The sequence below is a fragment of the Emys orbicularis genome, chromosome 9, assembly GCF_028017835.1.
Source record: "Emys orbicularis isolate rEmyOrb1 chromosome 9, rEmyOrb1.hap1, whole genome shotgun sequence".
In the NCBI taxonomy this organism is placed as follows: domain Eukaryota; kingdom Metazoa; phylum Chordata; order Testudines; family Emydidae; genus Emys; species Emys orbicularis.
This window is the reverse complement of record NC_088691.1, coordinates 56,720,206-56,746,246: the sequence shown is the minus strand read 5'-3', so window position 1 is coordinate 56,746,246 and position 26,041 is coordinate 56,720,206. Positions and strand designations below refer to the sequence as shown.

The 26,041-nt window shown below is 44.1% G+C and overlaps 1 protein-coding gene across 1 annotated transcript in view; it reads left to right on the top strand.

Moving 5' to 3' along the window:
* Positions 1-6,343: 6,343 nt before the first annotated feature.
* Positions 6,344-26,041, top strand: part of MSL2 (MSL complex subunit 2) — a 44,577-nt gene continuing 24,879 nt past the window's right edge. Inside the window, exon 1 of the mRNA XM_065410586.1 lies at positions 6,344-6,591. Coding sequence (XP_065266658.1) covers positions 6,450-6,591 — 142 coding nt within the window. The 5' untranslated portion in view covers positions 6,344-6,449. The remainder of the gene's footprint in view (positions 6,592-26,041) is intronic.

Here is a 26,041-nt window from a genome sequence, read left to right as displayed (position 1 = left end):
GAGATGGCAAAGAAAATCTGTACAATTATAAATTGATTTGGATGTCTACAGTGAATATTGACGGATCTTGGTTCTGAATTCAGTAATGAGGTAATGACTTATTTTTTAGATTTTTTTCACTATTTCTTCCAAACACACTATCGGGTCGTAGATATTTGACATTGACTATGGGCTTCATTGTCTTCATGATTTTTTTTACTGTAAATTGTTGCTGACACGTTTTTCTGTCTCCTTACCAATTTTTTTTTTTATAACAAACTGATTGCAAACATATTTTTCCATGTAGTCATTCTAAAAGATAGAATAGGAAACCACAGTAATTACGTGTAAAATCAATTTAAAATAGGAGAAGGAACATACATGCAGACATTTCCAAAGGAAACTTTATGGCATAATTTTGTTCTTTCACTTTAACCTGGCCCTTTGTGGGGAAAAATGGGGATATAACATAGCTTCATCAGCTCATACCACCCACAAACCAATGGACTGGATGAAAACAACAAATCCATCAAATTTTAGAGGGGGAAATTTCAATACTAAATACAAGTAGCATGCACCAGATCATTAGCAACATATTGGTAATACCTCTTCAAGGTCAATTTATTACATTGCAACTCTTTATTGTATCACATGTGAAATTAAAAATAATCAAAGCTCTGCACTGTGATGTCCTCCTCCTCAGACCTTCTTGATTCCATATAACCTGTCTCAATCAAGACATCATGTTAACTATTTGTTTTCACAAACTAATCAATCACCATTTCTTACAGAGCACTGTGGAAGTTGGTTGATAACACTGGGAGTAATTGGGATGAATTTTTTTATAACATTTTCTTTTCTTTTAAATCTAAACTGCAAATGAGAACAAAAATGTCATCCTTTCAACTATAGTATGGCTTTGAAACAACATTTCCAGACATGGGCTCAGAGAATTATACAGTAAGTGTATTTAAATACCATCAGTACTTAAGTACTAAGTAGTAGCAAACACAGTGCTATGTAGGGGAATGAGTAAATACGGTAAGCATGTACTGAAATTGGGAAATACAGTTGTAGCCAATTAGTTCATTTAATCATCTATTTATTATTATGTCATGTGGTGTTCTGGTCAATTCATATGCTATTTCATACATAATCAAATAGATTTAAGTTACTAGGCCATAGTCTTAAGCATGCTTGACATGAGTGGGTGATTTAGGAATAACCCTACACCAGTAAGGTCATGAGATTACTGCAAAAGATGTGCCAATAGGTAATGTTATGAAAAAAACAGATTTAAATAAACTGCAAGCTGTTGTCCAAGATCATGAGACACCTGATTGTAACATCATGGAAAGTCCTGTCCTGACTGCAGGGTACATGTTATGCATAGATGCTAATGAGAATAAGAGGAACTAAGAACAACCTATGTAAAATGAGGCACCCCAATATTCATGGGGTGTGGAAGTACAGATAAGGAAAAGAGGGTTTTCCGTAGAATATCTTTGAGGATGTGAGTATGACTAAATTCTTAGTCATTGCATGCATTTTTGTAGGATTTACATATGCATGGGTAATTGTAACTATACTTATTGCTTTAATAAAACTTGTAGTACCGATAAAACTTGTGAGTATGTCTGTGGTCACTATCCTTGGACTTTGTGCGTTTCTAAAGTCTCCAAATTTGAGAAAAGCACCAGAGGTAATGTTCACTTTGAGCTTGAAACTGTAGCAACAGGAGTTGAACCCATAATAGTGTAATACAAAATTACTAAATTCAATTTAAATAAAAAAAGGCTACACAGTGTAATCTAGATTGCATGGTTTGCCTAATTGACAAGTACAACTGCATTTTTCTTTTTTCAAAGAACACAGACTGGAATGCAAAATGATGTATTATTTCTTCCTTACAATGCACCAGGTCACTGGGTTATTGCAGTAAGATGTTTTCCATTGTTATACTTTGGGATTGTATCCACTAATGTAGTACTACATAATAGGATTCAAATACAGCTGTGATATAATTTCTTATATTTTGTGGGTTTCAATAAATTTAATAGATACAAATGAAAATGGAACTTCAATGTAAGGCTTGAAATGCTGAGGACTGCAGTTTAAAAAATAAAATGCTAGTCTGAAGAATTTGTTGTTAGATTGGTAATGTATATTTAAAAAATACACCAAGAAATTCACAATATGATTTTCTCTTGTGTATTAGTGAGATATTACATGAGTATCTGCATGCAATGTTTTGAAAAATCATTATAAAATTGTTGAAATTATATTACCAATAACGTATATATTTTAAAATTATATATTTTAAACTTGCATATAACATTCATGGAATCAAAAGAATTGTTAATAATTGAGCTCTTGTGTGATGAGACAAGAGATGTGAAAGAACGTTCTTGAGGAACTGGAGGTGATTTTTAGGTACTTATTTTCATACTTTACAGGTAGTGTTAGTGTGAAACTATTTTCAATAAAGATGATATAACAACAATGAAGACAATATGATCCTGGTAGCTACAAATAAAAATGGAAACAACACATTCTTGTACTCACTCTGTTTAGTACTGGACATTGACTGAACTTGTAGGTTTTGAGCATGGACTAACTACTTCATTGAATGTGGACCCAAAATACTAGCATTTAGCATGAGTGTGAAGGTGGTGTTAGCAACACATGCCATAGCAAATCAAATGATATATTGCATACGACTCTATACCATAATATGAAACAGTGTGTGTGTGATATATATATATACTATGAGCATGAAGTAATTGCAACCATTCATTAAATAGAAAAATAAAGGAGTACTAAACATCTAGAGTACCTGTAAGAAAAAATGAAACCCACTTATAAAGTTGGCTACTATACGCCTTATACATTTCAGATTGTTCGTCTACCGAGAAACTGGAAAATCCATAATGGGACTCTGGAAAATAAAAATTGTGGAACACAGGAGACAAGCAGATGGGCACAACTGTGGGCCACTCATTCTAAAATTATTCAGTGTCAAATTTTGATTATTTCTTAATGATGTGTAATTATGATGTGTTTTCTAATTAAAAGTGTTAATTTGTAGAAATGTATTTAGAGCATAAAGACATCAGTACTATGGAAACCACACAAGAGACTCTAACTATATATAGAAGAAAAATCACAATTCTTTAATGAAAGTCAGGTAATAACTTTGTTACAAGTACCTAGTGAGACCAGAATATATGGGAAGATAACAGGCAGAGTGGAATAATGTCATATCACAAAGTTATCTTAATACACATACAGTAGGATATGTCATAGGTTTGGTTCTCTAACTGTCTCTCTGTATGAATGTCTTTGATTAGTGATAAATGGGGAGTGGGTAGATGGTTGACATTGAAAGAGCAATGAAATCTAATTGGATATAGTTATATCCACCAGCAGTCAACTAAAAGTTTGAGATAAATAGTACCAAATATAATTTAAAATATGACCCCCAAAAAGAAAAATATTTGCAAATCAGTAACTTAATACTTGAAATAATTGACATTCATGAATAAATCAAGATTTCTATTTAGAGTTTTGGTCATAAGGTAATCATTATTTGATTACATTATATTGATTTTGCAGAGAGCATGAAGGAGTACTGCATGTACTGCGCCTTGTCATACACAAAAATTAAAATGAAGATTGCATGCTGGTAAGAAACACAAAATTGCACAGTTAACACCATGTTTGAACAGATAAGTAAACAGAATACTGTATGATTGTTTATAGCACAAGAACAAAAGTCATGGCCCAAGATCCATCCAGTTGCACATAGACCTGATGGAATAGCTTCGCTAAGGATCAGGATTGTTGTAATAATTCCACATTAGTAAATATTTCCACTGCTGCTGACTAACTTTCACTAATGATTATATGTTCAAGGAATATTATTTTATAATTGTATGAATTAATTGAAATTATATTTAGCATAATTAGTTCTGTCATAATTTTCTCATCTATTACTTATCAAAGGTACAGTTTGACTCTTGTAAGAGGTAAGCATATGTGTCCTACCTTCCAGAGAGAACCAGTGAAGACATCCTAAGTGATAAGAAGAAAGAGTACGACTGCAGAAAGTGTGTATAGTTGGGATGTTTACAAAAGATGTATATTGTATGATTATTTTCTTAGGGTCAATATTTTTATTTTCTTGTTGGAATACAAATGTGTAATAGAGAAGTTAAATTTTAATGTTCATTTGAGTAAAGGAACAATATATGTTAATCACTGTTTCTAAAAATGGGTTTAGATGCTTGATTTTGAAATAATGTTGAAATGTAAAGTAAGCTATTCTTGTTTATATACCTTGTTATAACAAGTTTTCAAAATTTGAAAAATACCTAGATAGTAGCAAATTGTGACAAGACAGCACAACCATCTATCACAATTTGCTACCTCTGGATCAGAGGATGGGAACGGTGGAAGGTGACAAATTGTGAGATGGCAGCAAAACAACCCCCCCCATAGGTGTCAGTAACTACTACCAGTAGCAAAATGTGATGACAGCAGTTTTAGATATTACAGCTGGCCAGGGTCCCCGCTGTGCGGAGACAAGCCGAACCAGGCTTTTTGAGAGTCTGTGCCGGACTGAGCTGAGACGTGCTGGGGTGGGGTCTGTTCTAAGTTGTGCTGAGCCAGGCTGGATGGTGGGGAGGTCTAGTCTTTGCTGTGCTGAGCCAGGTTGGGCAGGGGTGGGCGCTGTGCTGAGCCAGGTGTGGTGTGTGTGTGCTGAATGGTACTGAGCTGTGTTGGGTGGGGGGCCATGCTTGGCTGTGCTGAGCCATGCTGGGTTGGGGTCTAAGTTGGGCCATGCTGAGCCAGGCTGTGGGCCTGTGCTCAGCTCTACTGATCCAGGATGTGGGCAGGCTGGGGCTGTACTGAGCCATGCTGGGTGGTACGAGGTTGTAATAAGCCGGGATGTGCATGGGATGCATTCTGGGCTGGACAGGGTTGAGGAAGGGGTCTGTGCTGAGGGGGGTCCATGCTGGACGATGCTGGGCATGGGGTGCTGAGCAAAGCTGGGCAGGGGCTGGGCTCCGGTGTGTGTGTGTGTGTGTCTGTCTGTCTCCCCCTCCAGGCTGGACTGTACTAAGCCACGCCAGGTGGGGGCTGGGCTGAGACCAGTAGTGGTCTGTGTTGAGCCATGGTGGGTGGGGGTTTGTGGTGGGCTGAGCTGGGTAGGGATCTGTGGTGGGCTGAGCTGTGAGAGCCGGGATGGGTGCATCCCGGGCTGTGCTGAGCCGGGCTGGACAGAGTGCTATCTCTGCTGGGCTGAGTCAGGTGGCAGGCTGCGCTGGGGGCCGAGCTGGAGGCCCATGCTGAGCTCAGCCAAGGCAAGCCAAGCAGGGGTAAGAGGGCGGGTCTGTCCCATGCTGTACTGAGCCTGGCTGGATGGGGGTGAGATCTATGCTGGGCTATGCTGAGATGGGCTGCATGACAGTAGGGTCTGTGCTGGATTGTGCTAAGGGCTGGGCTGAACTGGGCAGGGGTCCGGGCTGCGCCAGGCTCTGATTATGCTAAGCCAGGCTGAGCAAGGGTCCGTGCTGTACTGCGCCATGCCGCGTGGGGAGCTGGGCTGGGCGGGAGTCCGTGTTGTGACGGGCCGGGCGAGCTCCGAGCTGTCAGGGGCTGTCCCCGGCGCTCGCTCCTTGGGCACGGCCGGGTACCGCTAGGGGGCGCTGGCCACCACCTCCACCCCCCGGGGCTGGGCCTCTGCTGCGGGGAGAGCCGCGGCCGGGCCGCGCATGCGCCGTGCGCGGAGCCAGGCGGCGGCGGCAGCGATGGCTCTGCAGTGACGGTTGGCTCTAACGGTTGCTATTGACATTGCGGCGCGCAGCGGCCAGCGGATTCTGCCGAGCGCCCAGCAGGGGAAACCACTGGCTCCGCGCAGGAGGCCGCGGTAGCGGCGCGGTGATGCGGCAGTGCTGAGGCCTGGTGCATCCGCCCCCTCTCCTGCTGTTGGATCGGGAGTCGCGGTCCGGGCCGCCGCCGCCCTGCACTGGGCTCGCGGTTCCTTCCCGCCCCGCGCCCCCATGCGGGGCCCCTGCTAAGCCGCCGGCGGGACGGGTGAGGGCGTGTGGCCGACAGGAGCAGGCCCGGCGGGCGGGCGGCCCGGCATGGCCCGCAGCCTGGAGTAGCGCCGCCGCCGGGCCCGCTGCAGGCGGAGGAGGAGCCTCGCGGCCGCCGGACAAGCCAGGCCCCGGCCCCGTGACACTGCCGGAGAGGGCCGGGCGGGCCCTGCGGGGCGACGAGCGAGCCCGGCGCAGCGCGGCCCTTCGCCCCGCCCAGCCCGCGCCGGGCAGCGCCGCGGCCTCCGCGCCCGGCTTGGGCTGCCGGTCGGCTCCAGGGGCCCCGGACCCCCGCTGACTCTCGGCCGGCTCGGACTAGCCGCCGCCCTTTCTTCTTACCCCGGAGCCGTGGGCGTTGGAGCGGCTGCGATGAACCCGGTGAATGCCACTGCTCTCTACGTGTCAGCGAGCCGCCTGGTGCTCAACTACGACCCCGGCGACCCCCAGGCCTTCTCCGAGGTCACCAAGCTCCTGCCTTACTTCCGACAGTCCCTCTCCTGCTGTGTTTGCGGTGAGGAGCTTTCTATTGTTTGCTACACAATGAATTCGGGGCCTTGTGTACCCTTGGGAACCAACAGCGCTGAAGCCCGATTATTTTTACACCCATTTAAATGGGAAATGATAACGCAAATCTTACCGTTGTTTAACCCCTTTCCAGGGGACACCTGTTAGGAATCTGTATAGCTTCCATTGAAGTTAAAAAATTTTCCCCACTCCTATTGCATATTTTCCAGCAACTCCAAAATTGCTCACCTTGACCCTCAACAAATTGGAGAAATGTAGAAAACATTCCAAGAATGAGTGTGCTGGGAACAAAACCCTTCTAATTTTTGAGATCTTATAAAATACCCAATAAAGGATTTACCATGAAAGTTTCCAACTCCACTGGAAAACATGCAGATATAAAAACAACAAGGAGTCCGGCGGCAACTTAAAGACTAACCGATTTATTTAGGCATAAGCTTTCGGGGTAAAAAACCTGCATCTGAAGAAGTGAGGTTTTTTTACCCATGAAAGCTTATGCCCAAATTAATCTGTTAGTATTTAAGGTGCCACCGGACTCCTTGTTGTTTTTGTGGATACAGACTAACACGGCTACCTCCTGATACTTGACATGCAGATATAGAAACCTTGCTAATTGAGTCCAAATTTTTTAAGTATAGCTTTGTGCAAAAAGAAGCATTCAATACCTCAGATCATTGTATATAGTATCTTGTAACCGCTGTGTCCTGTTACAGAGAAGCTGAATTAGAACCAAAATGTTTTGGCAACAGGCATTGGAACCAAAACATTTACACGTGGGTGTACTGTATTTCCATGTCTACTTGATTTGCAAAGCAATAGATGTGGCAGGGCAGTTCCAGCAGTGGCTGGGTGCGCTGAGTGAGGGGATATGATGCTGTTGGTGGAAATGGAGCTGGTGGCATTCTTGTGTGGATAGATTGGGAGAATGTGCAAGTTGTGGTAGGTTTGTATTTCTTGCTGGGAATGGAGAATATAATTCTCAGCTGCCTTAAAAATTAGTTGCTCTTGACTGTCTTAAAAGACTTCTGGAAAGTGTGCAGTACTGGGGGAAAAAAAAAACCAACAACAACCGAACATTGAGATGCATAAAGACAATAATACAGAAAGCGTGCTATTATAAAATCAAAGGTATACTGTCTCCTGAAATACTGTGGGTCAGTTATGGTCAGTCTACCTCACAAAGGATATAGCTGAAAAAGAGAGCACTTAGCGGTGGGTGATAACAATGATTAGAAGTAGTGGGAAAACTTTCATTGACAGAACAGGAAAAAAAATTGGGACAGTTTTTTAGAAAGGCGATGAACAAGGGGGGATATGACAAAAGATACACAAAGCGCAATGGTATAAAGAAAGCAGACCAGGAACTTTTATTCTCCTTTTCTCATAATGGAAGAACAAAGGGACAGTCAGTTAAATTGAAAGGCAGCAAATTTAAAACTGACAAAAATTTTCACATACAGACGCTCCCCAGGTTATGCAAACCCAATTTACGGAAATCCGGACTTACGGAAAAAGTTCCAAAAGTTCCGTAAGTTCCATAAGTTGCCCCTCTCTCTCTCTCTCTCTCTCTTTTTTTTTTTTTTTTTTGCGCGTAATTGTCGGAGATATGTTCCTGACTTACGCAAAATTCGACAGGGAGTCAGGGAGCTTCTGTAACAAATAATTACCCATATAGCTCATTGCCATAAGATACCATTGTGGCCAAGCGTGTAACAGGATTCAAAAAAGCATTGGACATTCATATGGATAACACAGACATATAGCATTACAGCAGTAAGGATTAAAATAGGCAAAAATATTTGGAAGGGGTATAATCCCTCCTGCTTTTGGACAGAAATCTAACTCTCACAGGTGGGGTTTAGAATAAAATGCGGATAGTTTATTCCATAACTTCCTACTGTGTCGTTGCTTTAAAACATCTGATACTGGCTGTTATTGGAGACATGATACTGGTCTGATTCAGTATGTCAGTTCCTGTGTTCCATTTTATTTTGCTAAAATTCAGATCCTTATCCTGCAAAGGCTTATTATGCTTAACTTTATTACGAGGAGTAGTCCCATTGAGCTACTCCTGGTAGTGAAGGTAAGCACATAAATGGGTAATTCAGTTTGATTTCAGTGAGACTACTCAGGATCAGGGCCTTAGCTGATAAGTCTTCTCAGTTAGTCTCAGATGGTGCTTCTTATGTAGGAGCTACTGGCTCTTCCTGTGAGGGTATGTCTGCAGTACAGCACAGCTACAGTGCCATGGTGTAGACGTTTTGTACATCAACGGAAGGGATTTTTTGGTCAATGTGTAGTTAAGCCAGCTCACTGAGAGGTGGTAGTTAGGTTGACGGAATAATTTTTCTATCCATCTAGCTGCATCTGTAGAGTGGGTTCGGTCAACCTAACTACATTGCACATGGCTTGAAACATTTCACAGCCCTGAGCAGTATAGCCACAGCCGGTGCAACCACTAGGCAAACTAGGCGGCTGCCTAGGGTGCCAAGATTTGGGGGTGCCAAAAAGTGGTGCCCCCAATTTTTTTTTCACATTCCCTTCACAGAGGTGGTCCATGGCCGGGCCAGGGCAGAGTTTGCCTTGAGGGGCTCGGAGGATGCTGTGCAGGGAGCGGGTTCCACTTGCGGCTCCAGTGGGGTGGCCAGGGGCGTGGGGGGAACCCGGGGGTGAATCTGGGCACTCCCAGCTGTTACCTGCTTTCTGCTGTTTCCCGGGCTGCAGCTGGTAGGAGCCAGGCCCCACATATGCCACGGTGCCGCCCGCGGGCCGAGTCAGCGCCCGCGGAGCCCGGTTGTACATGCCGGCTGGCCCCGCACCTCGAGACCCAGGACTGGCCGGCGGCTGCAGTCACCATGGACACCGCGGGGCCCAACACGCCGGTCCTGCCCCCTCCACAGCCTGCCCGCCCTTGGGCACCCGCCCCGCAGGCAACACTCCCGTCTCCTCCCAGACCCTTTCCCCGTAACCCACCCCGCAGCGCTCCTCTCTCCCCTCAGACCCTGCCCTCGGGCACCTGCCCCGCAGCGCTCCCCTCTCCACCCATAGAGCCTCCCCTTCCCCCTGCAACCCGCCCCACAGCGCTCCCCTCTCCCCCCAGACCCTTCCCCCTGCAACCCGCCCCGCAGCGCTCCCCTCTCCACCCATAGAGCCTCCCCTTCCCCCCTGCAACCCGCCCCGCAGCGCTCCCCTCTCCCCCCAGACCCTACCCTCGAGAACCCGCCCCGCAGCGCTCCCCTCTCCACCCATAGAGCCTCCCCTGCAACCCGCCCCGCAGCGTTCCCCTCTCCCCCCAGACCCTGCCCTCGGGAACCCGCCCCGCAGCGCTCCCCTCTCCACCCATAGAGCCTCTCCTTCCCCCTGCAACTCGCCCCGCAGCGCTCCGCTCTCCACCCATAGAGCCTCTCCTTCCCCCTGCAGCCCGCCCCGCAGCGCTCCGCTCTCCACCCATAGAGCCTCTCCTTCCCCCTGCAACCCGCCCCGCAGCGCTCCCCTCTCCCCCCAGACCCTTCCCCCTGCAACCCGCCCCACAGCGCTCCCCTCTCCACCCACAGAACCTGCCCCTTAGCACCTACCTCTGCGGGCGTCCTCTGCAACCACGGGCCCTGCTGCCTCCCTCCGCCGTGCCCCACATCACTGCGCCCCCCCCTGCCAGCCCCGAGCCGCCTCCTCCCCAAGCCCCCAAGATCTGTGCTTTGATCCCCAAAACAGCCCTTTCCAGATCCATGTGGGGGGGAGGGGTGACAGGAGGGACTCTAGCCACGTGCAGGAGACCCAAGGCCATTTATTTTCATTAAATATGTAGACTAAATAATGAAATTAATACATTTTCAAGCTGAATGTGTATTAATTCTAATGAACAATGCCACATTATGCAGTATTCATTTTTGAAAGTTTATAATAAATGATGCTCTGGGGGGATGGGAGGCTCAAGGTGGAAGTTTCGCCTAGGGCGCAAAATATCCTTGCATCGGCCCTGAGTACAGCTAGGTCAAACTAATGTTTATGTGCCTTAAAATCATACAAATAAGAGGTTAGGTCAGATTGAATACTATCCCTACCCCTGCCTTCAATACCGAGGTAGGATTGTTTATTATAGTACAAATACTGCACCCATCTGTCTCAATGTTCTATTTAACCCTAGTCACTAACATTATATGATTCTTCTCCAGCCCCTCCGCCTGATCGTTTGACTCTATTCTCTACCTCATTGGTTCTCAACCAGGGGTCCGGGGCCCCCTGGGGAGCTGTGAGCAGGTTTCAGGTAGTCTGCCAAGCAGGGCTGGCATTAGACTTGCTGAGGCCCAGGGCAGAAAGCCAACACCTCACTGCATGGGGCTGAAGCCTGGGGCCTTGAGCCCCGCCACCCGAGGCTGAAGCCAAAGCCTAAGCAACTTAGCTTGTCGGGGCCCCCTGTGGGGTGGGGCCCTGGCCTTTGCCCTGCTTGCTACCCCCCTAATGCCAGCCCTGGCTTTTATATGCAGAAAAACAGTTGTTGTGGCACAGGTGAGCTGTGGAGTTTTTATAGTATGTTGGGGGGAGGGGGGACTCAGAAAGAAAAAGGTTGAGAATCCCTGCTCTACCCCTTGACCTCCCTTAAGCCTTCTATCATTTTTTCTTGCTCATGCTTAATCTCTTTCATCAGGCCCCTTTACTTTTGTCTTCCCATATGCTATTTCTCTTCCCTTAATACCTCCTGTCTTTAACTGCTGTCCCATCTCCCTCCTGCCCTTCTTAACCAAGCTGCTTCATTTATTTTCATTGCCTTGACTTTCTCTCTGCTAATTTTCCTTGACCCTCTGTAGTCTTGTTTTCATGCCCTCTGCTCCACTGAGATTGCTCTTTCTTAGGTCATCAGTGGTGAAGTTCAAGAGCTGTCTTTTCTTTTCCATCTTCTTCCTCCTTGCCTCTTCTGTCTCTTTCACTGTGGTAGACCTCTGTTTACCTGTCTCCGTGGTTATTTTATCTCATAGACTGCTCCTTCAGTGTTTCCCTTGGTGGTTCCACCTCCTTTTTCCCCTCTTTTTCTTGGGATTTCCACGGGCTCCCTGTTCTCCTTCCACATCTCTCCCTTGGATTAATTCATCTATTCTCTCGGCTTCATATACCTTATCTACAATTATAGCTTCTAAATCTCTCTACCCCGACTTCTCCCACTTCTGTTCAGTCTCATTATTATTATTTGTACTACAGTAGTGCATAGAGGCCCCAACATAGTTCAGACCTCACCCTCCATTTTGCTAAATGCTGTGTGTTTGTATAGTAAGAGGCCTCCTTGCCACAGAGAGAAGGCCCACCTTGAATCTACAGACACTTAAGCATGTGAATAGTCCCGTTGAGTAGGAAAGCTTACAATGTGGCACTCACATTGTGTCAGTCATCAATTTAAACTCACTATGACAAAAAGCAGACCTTGCCATCCCCTTTTCCCTACCTGCCATTCAAGTCTTCACTCCCTCTCCCACTTTTCTATCATGGCAGAAAATGTGTGATCTGTTTCTTTGGCCCCTCCAACTTTGGTTTAATTTTTCTCATTTACTCCTTGTATCCGGTTTGTTGCTAAAATCTATTACTCCTCAGTGGTTTGAGCAGTGGCCTGCTAAACCCAGGGTTGTGAGTTCAGTCCTTGAGGGGGCCATTTAGGGATATGGGGCAAAAATCTGTTGGATGATCTAATTGGGGATTGGTCCTGCTTTGAGCAGGGGGTTGGACTAGATGATCTCCTGAGGGCCCTTCCAACCCTGATATTCTATGAATATATCTAAAATCTATGTGTTCCTTTCCATCCCTACTGTCACAGCCCTTGTTGATGCCTTAAAGGGGACCTAAAAAAGATTAAACAAAACAAAACTGGATTTGTGCTGTTTTTGCTGCTTTATTAATGTGTAGTGATGGCCTGAATTCTCCCAACTACTCCCTGCCCTTCCCACCAAAAAAAAAAAAATGCTTTTTGTTTTTTGTTTTTTAATTTAGGAATGTCAAGTATGATTTTTCCCTGGGTTTTTTTTCTGGAAGACATCAGAGTGTTTCATGGATGTGTATTGTAATCTCATTTCCTTATTGAAGAAGTGGAGTCGGGCAGTTAATGAATCTTTAACAGAGGTGTGCTTTCTCCAAAATATTAGTCATTGAAGTTAAATAGGTATTAAAGATGACTTTAAAATAACTTTATAATTGGAGTTGTTTCCTTTTTAGGCAATTTTAATGATTTTTAACCTTTTTATTGGCTTTTTAAATTAGAAATATCAGGAGAGTAAATCTGGGATGAGAAATAATGAGAAAATATGAGAGTTGTGTTTGAGCTCCTGACTCTAATTGAATGGGCAATGGATGTTGGATCTTTAACAAATGCTTCCTTTATCCAAAATGTTAGTAATTGGAGTTAAACAGGCATTAACAAAAAACAAAGAATTTTAAGCAGTCTACCTTGTCTACACGCAGAAATTTTAATGAAACTGGTTCAGCAACTAATTTTAAAACCCCATTTAATTTAGTTAAACCTGTGCAAACTCCTGTATGGGCTCTGATGTAGGTTTAAACTGCTTTATGTAGATTTAACTTATTCCTGATCTTGTGCTCCAGGCACACATTCTCCTTTTAAGCCTTCCTCTAAACCAGAGGTGGGCAAACTACGGGCCACGGGCCACATCTGGCCCGCGGGATCCTCCTGCTTGGCCCCTGAGCTCCTGGCCTGGGAGGCTACCCCCGGCCCCTCCCCTGCTGTTCCCCCTCCCCCGCAGCCTCAACTCGCTCCGCCGCTGGCGCAATGCTCTGGGGAGCAGGGCTGCGAGCTCCTGGGGCAGCGCAGCTGCAGAGCCTGGCCTGACCCAGTGCTCTGTGCTGCGCAGTGGCGACGGCAGCGCGGCTGTAACGCCGCCAGCCACTGGTGCTCCAGGCAGCGCGGTAAGGGGGTAGGGAGTGGGGGGGTTGGATAGAGGGCAGGTGAGTTTGGGGGGGTGGTCAGGGAGCGGGGGTGTGGATAGGGGTTGGGGCGGTCAGAGGGTGGGGAACGGGGGTTGAATGCGGGCAGGGGTTCCAGGGGGGCAGTCAGGAATGAGAGGAGGGGTTGGATGGGGCAGCGGGGGGCACTCGGGCAGGGGTTCCGGGGGCGGTCAGGGGACAGGGAGCGGGGTGTGTGTGGGGATGGGGCAGTGGTCCTGGGGGGGCCGTCAGGGAACAGGGGGCCCTCCATACAATTTCCGAAACCCGATGCGGACCTCAGGCCAAAGAGTTTGCCCACCCCTGCTCTAAACCCACATTCTTCCACAATCCTTCATTCAACTATAAAAACAAATTGATCATTTCATTTTAAAAAAATGTATCTACTAAAATAAGAAATTAGTATGATTCATACTTTACCTCCCAATCTGTTTTGTGGAGTCTGTGCTTTTTGTCTGCTTCCTTTTCTCCAGTCCCTCTTTTTGCCTGTGTGTTGTTGATTTTAGATTGTGATTCTGTGATGAGGTGGAGCTCTGTTCACTTAAGTGGGGCTTCAGGTAGATCTAATGTCCCCCTGTACAGAATGTGTTGCCAGATTAGGGCCTTGGTCATAAAGTCTTCAGCGTCAGAATTTATTTTACTGTGTCAGTGAAGTGGTGCGCACATTTTGGATGCAGCATACAAAATAAAGAACAGTATATTGCAGGGGTCGGCAACCTTTCGGAAGTGGTGTGCCGAGTCTTCAATTATTCACTCTAATTTAAGGTTTTGTGTGCCAGTAATACATTTTAACGTTTTTAGAAGGTCTCCTTCTATAAGTCTATAATATATAACTAAACTATTGTTGTATGTAAAGTAAATAAGCTTTTTAAAATGTTTAGGAAGCTTCATTTAAAATTAAATTAAAATGCAGAGTCCCCCGGACTGGTGGCCAGGACCCGGGCAATGTGAGTGCCACTGAAAATCAGCTCGCGTGCCGCCTTTGGCACATGTGCCATAGGTTGCCTAGCCCGGTATATTGTATAGTCTAGTAGTTTTAAAAGTCCCAAGTCTTTAAACCATGATTTGAGGACTTCAATGGCTCAGACATAGGTTTGATAGAGGAGTGGGTGGGTTAGATTCTGTGGCCTGCGTTGTGCAGGAGGTCAGATTAGATGATCATAATGGTCCCTTCTGACCTTAAAGTCTATGATTCTAAGTGATAGGACTTCCCACACTTCCCTTGGGAGATTATTCCACAGCTTAATATATCTCACTATCAGGAGTCTTTTCTTGAAATGTAACTTAAATTTCACCTTTTAAAATTTTGTTCTGTTATGCTTAATTATTCTTCTGATACCACCCTAAAGATATCCCATTTAACATTCTAGGTTCTTCCAAAACAGAAATCTGTAAAAGGGCAAGCATATACAGTGGCTGAAATCAGTTTTGAGGTATAGTAATTCCTTAAAGCAGAAGAAATCTCACATTCTCTTGCTAATACTTTTAAAACTGTCTTAGGGCTTGTCTGCAGACTGGTCTATGGAGGTGTGAATTGCAGAGAGCTCTGAACCACCCTGTGTATACCCTGCTGGCACAACTAAAGGTATTTAGTGTGCACTAGGTACCTTTTAGTTTGTGCTAGCAGGTTCCACACAGGGCACAGTGCTACGTGTTAGAGCTCTGTGTACACCAGTCTTGGCAGAAGTTTTTGGAGCCACATAGTGGTGGCATGGCAATTAAAACTCTAACACAGGCCTGGTTTGTTAGAAACATTTCCACTGGTGTAACTATATTGATGAACTTACACCAGTACAAAGCCCTAATGTAGATAGGCTGCACCAATGTAAGTTACAAGAGTAAACTCTGCATCAGTGCATGGCCTCTACACTGTGGGTTTGCTACAGTGTAATTGCATGTATGAAGTTACACTGATGCACATCTGGAGTGTAGACATGACCATACAGTGATATTTACTTTTACAGCGCTATAGGTGAGCTTGATGCTTTTACAGACAAATGCAAGAAGAGACTTCTCCAAAGAGCGGATAATGTAGAAACAAACCACTCCAGGGTTTCTGTGAGGCATTGGTGCATTCCTTAGATGTGTTTGGGGCATAAAAATTAAGCTTACTAATGCACACCCTCAGGTCTCTTGCTGTTAAAATATGGTTTGTTAATATTACAATTCATTCTAAAACAAAGTTTTGTAAACATTTATGCAACATATTCTTCCACTATGGAAAAAGTAGTTCCTATTTGAAGGGAAAGGTTATGAGTGCTTTTTCTACTGCTTTAATATATTTTTTCTAACTTTTTTTCTAGATTCCCTAGATAATTTGTACCACTTCAGGGCTTGTTCAGAAGTTTAGCTGACTTTTCAGCATCAGCTTATCACCAATTTATAACTCTTACTCTTACAAAAACTAAATTTGGAAAACTGGAACTTTCCCGGTTAAACTTTTATACTAGAAAGTGAGTTAGCTTAACGTGGCCACAAACTGCCACAGAAATACTAGCTTAGCACTTTGCAGGGAGAGACAGTTCTAAAGGTGAACTGTAAAGGATTTTTTTAAAAACTGTGCTTGTATCCTTTTTTTACTTTCGGATGTATAAAGAATGCCCAAAATGTTGATTGTTTATTTTACAGATGTTTTCTGTTTTTGTTTTTTTTAAATCTTAGAAATAACAGGAATGACAGGTTTGGCTTTCCTTGGTTTTGCTTGAGGCCTCAGGGATGCCAGCCTTCCATCATTCCTTTCAAACCATTATTATTATGTAGCTATTTTATATCTCTATCTGTTTTAGAATTACCCCGAAAAACTGTCACTGTAGTACCCTAGAGTATTTGTACTTGTGGCGATCATTATAGGGGGAAAAGTCATTTTCATGCAGTTTTTGTCTGTCGGTGGCTTTCAACCTTTCCAGACTACTGTACCCCTTTCAGGAGTCTGATTTGTCTTGCATACCTCAAGTTTCACCTCACTTAAAAACTACTTGCTTACAAAATCAGGCATAAAAATACAAACGTGTCACAGCACACTATTACTGAAAAATTGCTTACTTATTTTTACCATATATTTATAAAATAAATAAGTTGGAATATAAATATTGTACTTACATTTCAGTGTATAGTATATAGAGCAATATAAACATGTCGTATGAAATTTTAGTTTGTACTGACTTTGGTGATTTTTGTGTGTCGTTGTAAAACTAGGCAAATATCTAGATGAGGTGATGTACCCCCGGAAGACCTCTGTATACCCCCAGGTGTATGCATACCCCTGGTTGAGAACCACTGGTCTAAGTGGATTAGGCTGTGTGTTGAAACTTTTACATATTAGCTAGGATTCCAGATCATGTAGCGTTTAGGGCTCATTTCACTAGGGCTCAGGCAGCATCTCCATGTTAGTCTGGTACATGGAATTGCTTTTTTCTGCATTTTTCTCTTGTTTCAGCATCCAGGGCTGAAGTTATCTTTGGGAGGGCAATTCTGCCATCCTTGTTTAGTTAGAACAGCTCAGTCCACCTTCCTAGGTGTACTGCTCACTAAACTCCCACATGTAAAAATATGCAAAGGATATCTTAGAGGAAAGGTTACGTATCACTAACTGGAGTTCTTCAAGAGTTGCCTGGAGTTCTACATTAATTCACTGAAGTCTAATTTTTAACTGAAAGGATGAAGGCAGTTGGGGCCATACAATCCTTATACGTGTTCGTTTCGGCAGCACATATACTAATAACCTGTGCTCTGAACTTTCAGGGTCGTGAAGATGTTTGTGTGGCTCCCACATGGTTCCAAGTTCCAAGGCTCTCAGGTGCCTGGAAATGGAAGGGGGAGGTGTCCCACAGGTGGGAATTGGCAGAAGCAACACACGCAAAGAACTCCAGTTACTCATACATAACTTCAATTAGGTGAATACAAATATTGGGCTCTCCCTTATGGTTGTGGATGATTCCTCACAGAATAAAGACTAACCCTATTAAATAAAGGTGGTTAAGTGGAGTCCTAGAACACTGCATTTATGAGCATTCTTCCTAGGTCAAGTGGAATGAAGGTTGAGTAGTCGTTGAACTAGATCCTAGTGTTTCCTTTCACATTAGAAAAGCAGCCTGGATTGGTTCAGAGTTTGACAAATACTTTTCATTGACATACATTTTTCTTTTTTTCCCTTCCATCTTCACTGATGGAAAATAGTGTTGTCTGGTTATCAAATACTGGCAGTTTTAAACACATTTTCATTCCTGCCCTTGAAAATGTACATGAGGAAATATCAAAATACACCTCTTTCAAAGTTTGTGAATAATGTGACTTCTGTGGGCAGATAGACAATCACCAGTGGGATGAACAGGATACCTATATATGGCCCTCCATTGCAACTGCCCTTCCTCCATTCCCCTGATGATCACCAGCATAATTTATAAAAATCTCCCCAATGTAGCAAATAGGGGAATGTTTAAGTAGTTTTTTTTTTTTTAAAGGGAAAAAGTTGTGATATTTGGAAAATGTACATATAGTTGCTATATGTGGTGGTACATGGGAAAGAGGTGGCAGAGGGGAGATGGAAGAGTTAACTTTTGTAGGGTTTAGCCCCTTTCCAGAGGAACTCTTTTCCATAGAAGACCTTTTGCAGGAATTTTAGCTAAGGTTAGCCCTAGTCATGAAGAATCAGCTCCTGGGCTTTACACCTGGGAAAACTCCTTGTTTAGGGTTGCTTGCTGTATATTGCATAGGTCTTGACTACACAAGGAGGTTATGCCAGTTCAGCTTAAATTCGTTCTAAACCAAAAAGTTCTTCCTTTGGCTCAGGATAAGTTGAAAGGTAATCTGGAGGGAGGATTGACCATGCTTTTTCCAGCTAATATAAAATAAGCGTTTCTGCTGAAAAACTGTCTCTACACTGGCTGAGGTCTGGTATGGAATTAAAATGAACCTAAAACTGATTTGTAGGTTGCCCTCTTGCACTCCAGAGATCCTTGCTGGGGTTCTCAGGTTCCTCCTTGAGGTGCTGGAGACACTGAGGCTGACCATGCCGGCAGACATCCATACCCACACAGATGATTCTTCTTTTGGATTGACTCAGGAATTAATGCCTGCCATATGTGTAGCTGTTGTAGGTGGTTGCTGCCTTAATCCATAGCTGGCCACATTTTGGTTCCTGTATCTGAGATGAGACTGACGTTTGATAATGCAGGATTATACCATTGTAATGGACTGTGACCATTACATTCTATAGTTTGAGATTGAAGTATTTCTGTCCTGTTGTAGAGACGGGAGCTGAAGAATCTGTTTTGAGGAAAGGATTCTTTTCCGTCTAAACAGCTAGAGCATAAAATAAACAATTATTTAAATAATACTTGGTCAGATTTCGCAAAAGACTATAGCCATCTAGTAGTCTCCTTACTTGGTTCATTAGTAAAACCAGAGTAACCTGTGAGAGCAAAGCCCAAGAAGAGGGCATTTGGGGGTCACTGTATTGATTATCATGGACAGAAGATGAAGCCCCACCATTGTAAACCGTCAACAACCATCAATCATATTACCCCTTTTAAGATCTATAAAATCTAACCAATTCCATCAGTCTTCTCTGGCAGGGCACCAAAACAGATCATAATCTTCCATCTCCTCTGACTTTGTCATAGGACACCATAACTTTTCTGGGTGGTGAACTGCCTAGCTAATCCAAGATGCCAACACCTTACAAGTTTTTGGCAATGAATTCAACTTTAAACCCCTCAGCTCTAGATTTCATTCCGCACCATCATCTTGGTCTATGTTGAGTTCCTGGATATTTTAACCTTTTAGTAATACTGAACTCCATCTCTCTTCTCCCATGCATTTTAGAAGAGAAGTTTATTTATTGTTGTAATATTGTGGAGATAGCTATTTAATTTTGATGGAATGAGAACCCTTTTTGTTTTATGCGATTTCAGAGTACCCAGATAACATGACGCAAACCTTGAATGCCTTAGGAGTCATTTTAAAGTACCGGTATTTAAATCTCAAAAAGTATTTACTTCATTTAAAACTTTCAGAACATGTTCTAGCCGTCAGTAGGACAGCCATAAACATTAATTGAATGCATTAACTACATATAGTGCTTTGAAATCCATAACAAAAATAAATTAACGTTGCTAATTACAACAAATGTATGAATTTTCAGAGATTTGATTATACATAAAGAATGAAGAGGTAAACTGCTTTTGAGCAAAAGGGTGACACACAAGTCAACTTCAGATCAAGAATGTATTTAATGACTTAAGTCAAAAACAGTTTGAATTTTCAAAATAAATTTCTCTTTTGTTATCAGAATAAAACTGGCAAATTTTAAACTAATTTTGCCAACCCAAAAATTAGATGTTAAATCAATATTGAATGGCTTTCTAAAACAGGGATTGGCAACCTTTGGCACGCGGCTTGCCAGGGTAAGCCACATCCCTCGGCCCACGCTGCTTCCCGCAGCCCCTATTGGCCTGGAGCGGCGAACCGCGGCCAGTGGGAGCCGTGATCGGCCAAACCTGCGGATGCGGCAGGTAAACAGACCGGCCCGGCTCACCAGGGTGTTTACCCTGGCGAGCTGGGTGCCAAAGGTTGCCGATCCCTGTTCTAAAAGCTAGAGCATGTGAGCTTGATTGAGAAATCACTGGGTGAAATTCTGTGGTCTGTATTATGCAAGAGGGCAAGTTAGATGACCATAATGATCCCTTCTGGCTTTAAAATTATGAAAAAAGTTAAAGGAGTGCAAAATTAGGCTTTATAGTGGCAACAGAGAATATTTCTGCAAAGTATGAAGAAAATCAAATTGTATTTTTGTGGTTGTAGTTTGTGGACCAATGCTGTTCCCACATCGGGTATGAAAACACCAGAATTTTTATACCCCTAAAAAGGAGACAAGCCAGACAGAGACTTCATGAAGTCCATTAGGAACTTTGGTATTGCTAATCAATTTTATTTCGAAGGTGCTCAGATATTGGGTTCTTTTATTATCAAATCTTGAGAGAGAGGGTTTTTTTGCCATTGACTTTAGTGGGAGCAGGCTAGGTATTATATTTTAATGGCCATATTGCCTGTTTGTTTGCAGCTTAGAAATAACATAGATCCTTCTATAGGTAATAGATATTTCTTTAGATCAGTGGGTCTCAAACTTTTTTACTGGCTACCCCTTTCACATAGCAAGCTTCTGAATGCGACCCCCCCCCCTAATAAATTAAACACTTTTAATTATATTTAACACCATTGTAAATGCTGGAGGCAAGCAGGGTTTGGGGTGGAGGTTGACAGCTCGCGACCCCCCATGTAATAACTTTGCGACCCCCTGAGGGGTCCTGACTCCCAGTTTGAGAACCCCTGCTTTAGATCAAGCTGCATATGTTTGTTATTTTGGAGCGTGGTATGTGTCCTGTCTCTCCAGGTTTGTGAGTAGTTGCTCCTCTATAGCTAATGCTTTCATAGGGTCACAGAGTCTGGTCTATGCCCCACCCTATAACCAGTCTCCTGGGAGTGACTCCTTTAGTGTGCCAGGCCCCAAGGACCCACATGGTTCCACGGACAAGCATGTGGCCCCCAAGATTCCAAGACTGGACTGTCAGCATCAGCAATCCCTGTCTCTCTCCATGATTCCCTGCAGAGAATCCAGCCAAGCCAGACCCCTTGCAGGAGGCTTATACTGTGCCCCTTCAGTGCATGTCTACACTTAAAATGCTGCATTGGTGCCATTGTAGCACTTTAATGAAGACGCTTTAAGCTGATGGGAGAGAGCTCTCCCATTGCCTTAGTTAATCCACCTCTCTGAGAGGTGGTAGCTATGTCGCTGGGAGAAGCGCCGACAGCGCTGTCTACGCTAAGTATTAGGTTAGTATAACTACGTCACTCAAGGGTGTGAATTTTTTCACATCCTTGAGCAACGTAGTTATACCAATATAGGTCTGTAGCCCAGATGTCAGTGAGTATTTACAGCAACACAGGCAGCCTTTTCAAAACATTGTAACTGTTTATTAGTCCCTTGGCACACAGGGTCTGAAAGTCCTTAGGTCAGCACAGAGAAATGAAGGTTAAAACATAATCCATTCTAGTTAACCCAGAGCCCCAGCCAAGCTGTAGTGAACCACATATTCAGGCTCTGTCTCTCTGTTTGACCTTTTTAGTTACCAGTGAGAGAGCTCCCAGCTTCCTCCAGAAACCAGCACTTTATCCCTCCACTTCACACCTTCCATTCCTTTGTTTTCAAGCTGGAACCTTTGCTCAGCTTCCCTGCTGAGAGGTAAAGGAAATTCATCTCCCTCTGGGTCATTGGTTGCTAGGTGTCCATGTCCTGGTGATTGGGTTTCCCATTGTCAGCTCAGATTTTCCATTTATATGGGGTTGGTATTGGCCAGTCCTTTTTAATGATGCATTCAGGCTCAGATGCATACACACACCTGTAACTCCAAGCTTGTCCTGAGAGCAAACTAGACTTTTTCCCCCACTGGGTAGCCATGCAAAATATAGGGGAAACTGAGGCACACACAAGCCCCATTAGAAAACCACAGAAAATTCCCACTTACTCTCAGATGCATGCAAGTTTTTATGATTGTCTCTATTCAAAACTTGCACAGCATCTTCTCTCAGAAACTGGATAAGAGCTTTTCAAGAATAAAATTCTTAAAACTGCTCCTATTTGAACTTTTTAATAGTGTGATTATCTAGTCTGACTTCCTCTATAACACAGGCCATAGAACAGAGGTCTCAAACTCAATTTACCTTAGGGCCAGTGCCAGTCCTCAAATCCTCCCAACAGGCCAATAATGTCACTGAAGATGGTGTTCAGAAAATAAAACATTTATATTGTATTTTTTATTTCGTATTTCTTAGAAATAAAAAAAGTCATATAACTATACAATTATTCCCCTGCCAGAGAGTTTTTAGTGTTTGCCAGACACCTGACAACGCTTCAGTTCTGTCAGTTTGTTGATGTTTGGCCTCAGTGACTGAGCAGTTGAAGCCTTTGGATTGCAGCAAGGTGTGCATCAGATAGTTGTGTTCGGTATTTTGACTTGTTTATATTCATTGTGGAAAAAAGCGATGCTGCCTTCATGGCTGACTCTGCCGGGTAACTAATGATGCTGCCTCCATGGCTGACTCTGGCTGGTGACTAGTGATGTCCGTCTCCCCCAGCCAATGGGAGCTGTGAGGGGCGCAGCGCCAGTAGCAGACATTGCTGGCAGCATGCCTGAATGCGTCTCTCCTCCGCGGGCCGTAGTGGGGAGGTTCTCGGGCCGCAGATGGCCCGCAGGCCGGCTTTGAGACCCCTGCCATAGAACTTTCCCAGAATAATTCCTAGAGCAAATCTTGTAGAAAAACATCCAATCTCAATTTTAAAAATTCTCAGTGATGGAGAATTCACCACAACCCTTGGTAAATTGTTCCTGTGGTTAATTACTCTCACTGTTAAAAGTTTACATCTTCTTTCCAGTCTGAATTTATCTAGCTTCAACTTCCAGCTATTGGATCATGTTATATTTCTCTGATAGATTGAGGAGCCCATTATTAAATATTTGTTCCTGTGACAATTTGCCACTTACCTCTCCTCTCATGAGTACCTCCTATCTGTTGCGTATGAACCTGTACTCTCTCTCTGCTCCCAGCACCCCCTGTCGGCTGTTAAGTTCGTCAGGCTGGTCTTCAGTGACTCAGCCCTCCGGTTAAGTCACGCATAGTCTAATGCATGAATGAACAAAACCCCTTCTGGGGTAAAAGGTCCAACAGGGCCTGTCCCTGTGCCCTTGTTACTGTCTTTGACTCTGTCTCTGGGCTCAGTTTTCAGCCTCTTCCTGTCTAGCTTTCAATCTGTCCCTGTCCTGTTATAGAGCAGTGCCCCCAGGGCCTTCTCACTGGAGACTGATTCCTGCCCTTCACTTGGGCCTCTAAACAACACTTCTCCCAGGGACCCTACAAATAACAGTCACATGCTACTTCCTTTAATTTTTTTGTTGCTACTATTCCTTGGGCCACTTCCCACATAGCCCCTTTCTCTTTATCTGTCGTGGCCATTCCTCCACCTAGGAACATGTCGTCACTTCCAGGATGCCATGTGGAGCCAGATAGGGAGCCTGCCAGCCCCACGCCAACCGGACTACAAACCGGACTTTCTATGAAGATTAGAAATGCCAGTTTATAGAGCTTTCCGGTTGGTACAGGGCCAGATAACACAGCTTTTACTGGTTTTAGAGTGGTAGCCGTGTTAGTCTGTATCAGTAAAAACAACGAGGAGTCCTTGTGGCACCTTAGAGACGAACAAATTTATTTGGGCATAAGCTTTCGTGGGCTAAAACCCACTTCATCAGATGCATGGAGTGAAAAACACAGAAAGCAGTATAAATATTACATCACATGAAAAGATGGGAGTTGCTTTACCAGGTGTGGGGGGTTCAGTGCTAATGAGGCTAATTCAGTTAAGGTGGAAGTGGCCTATTCGCAACAGTTGACAAGAAGGGGTGAATAACAAAGGAGGAAAATTACTTTTGCAGTGCTAACGAGGCCAGTGCAATCAAGGTGGACTTGCCCATTTTGAACAGTTGACAAGAAGGTGTGAGTATCAGCAGAGAGAAAATTACTTTTTGTAGTGACCCATCCACTCCCAATCTTTATTCAGGCCTAATTTGATGGTGTCCAGTTTGCAAATTAATTCCAGTTCTGCAGTTTCTCGTTGGAGTCTGTTTTTGAAGTTTTTTTGTTGAAGAATTGCTACTTTTAAGTCTGTTATTGAGTGTCCAGGGAGATTGAAGTGCTCGCCTACTGGTTTTTGAATGTTACAATTCTTGATGTCTGATTTGTGTCCATTTATTCTTTTACATAGAGACTGTCCGGTTTGGCCAATGTATATGGCAGAGGGGCATTGCTGGCACATGATGGCATATATCATATTGGTAGATGTGCAGGTGAACGAGCCCCTGATGGTGTGGCTGATGTGGTTCGGTCGTATGATGGTGTCCCTTGAATAGATATGCAGACAGAGTTGGCAACAGGGTTTGTTGCAGGGATTGGTACCTGGGTTAGTGTGGTGTGTAGTTGCTGGTGAGTATTTGCTGCAGGTTGTGGGGCAATCTGTAAGCGAGGACTGGCCTGTCTCCCAAGGTCTGTGAGAGTGAGGGATCGTCCTTCAGGATAGGTGGTAGATCCTTGATGATGTGCTGGAGAGGTTTTAGTTGGGGGCTGTAGGTGACGGCTAGTGGCGTTCTGTTACTTTCTTTGTTGGGCCTATCCTGTAGTTGGTGACTTCTGGGTACGCTTCTGGCTCTGTCAATCTGTTTCTTCGCTTCACCAGGTGGGTATTGTAGTTTTAAGAATGCTTGATAGACATCCTGTAGGTGTTTGTCTCTGTCTGAGGGATTGGAGCAAATGCCGTTGTATCTTAGGGCTTGGCTGTAGACAATGGATTGTGTGATGTGGTCTGGATGAAAGCTGGAGGCATATAGGTAAGTATAGCGGTCAGTTGGTTTCCGGTATAAGTATAGCGGTCAGTTGGTTTCCGGTATAAGGTGGTGGTTATGTGACCATCGCTTATTTGCACTGTAGTGTCCAGGAAGTGGATCTCTTGTGTGGACTGGTCCAGGCTGAGGTTGATGGTGGGGTGGAAATTGTTGAATTCCTGGTGGATTTCCTCAACGGCCTCCTTCCCATGGGTCCAGATGATGAAGATGTCATCAACGTAGCACAAGTAGAGTAGGGGTGCTAGGGGACGAGAGCTGAGGAAGCGTCGTTCTAAGTTAGCCACAAAAATGTTGGCATACTATGGGGCCATGCAGGTACCCATAGCAGTCCCGCCGACTTGAAGGTATAAATTGTCTCCAATACAGCTTTTATTGTATATTGTTGGGTTATATTTAGGTTGTGATCTACTGTAACTCCCAGATCCTTTTCTGCAGTACTCCTTCCTAGGCAGTCTTTTCCCTTTTTGTATTTGTGCAATTGATTATTCCTTTCTAAGTATAGTACTTTGCATTTGTCCTTAGTGAATTTCGGCCTATGTAATTCAGACCATTTCTCTAGTTTGTCAAGATCATGTAGAACTCTAATCCTGTCCTCCAAATTGCTTGCAGTCCCTCCAAGCTTGGTGGTATCTGCAAACTTTATAAGAATACTTGCTGAGTCATTATCCAAATCATTTATGATGATATTGAATAGAACCAGACCCAGGACAGATCCTTGCAGGACCCCACTCAATGTGTCCTTCCAGCTTCATTATGAACTATTGATGATTGCTCTGAGTGTGGTTTTTGAGCCAACTGTGCACCCACCTAATACCAAAAGCCTGAGACAGTACCAAAAGCCTTACTAAAGTTGAGATTTCTGACATCTACTACTTCATCCCCTATCCACAAGGCTTGTTATCTTGTTAAAGAAAGATAGTCATTTTTTTGACATAATTTGTTCTTGACCAATCCATGTTGAGTATTACTTATGTATGACCTTATCTTCTAGGTGCTTACAAATTGATTGTGTGATTATTTGCTCCATTATCTTTCTGGGTACTGAAGATA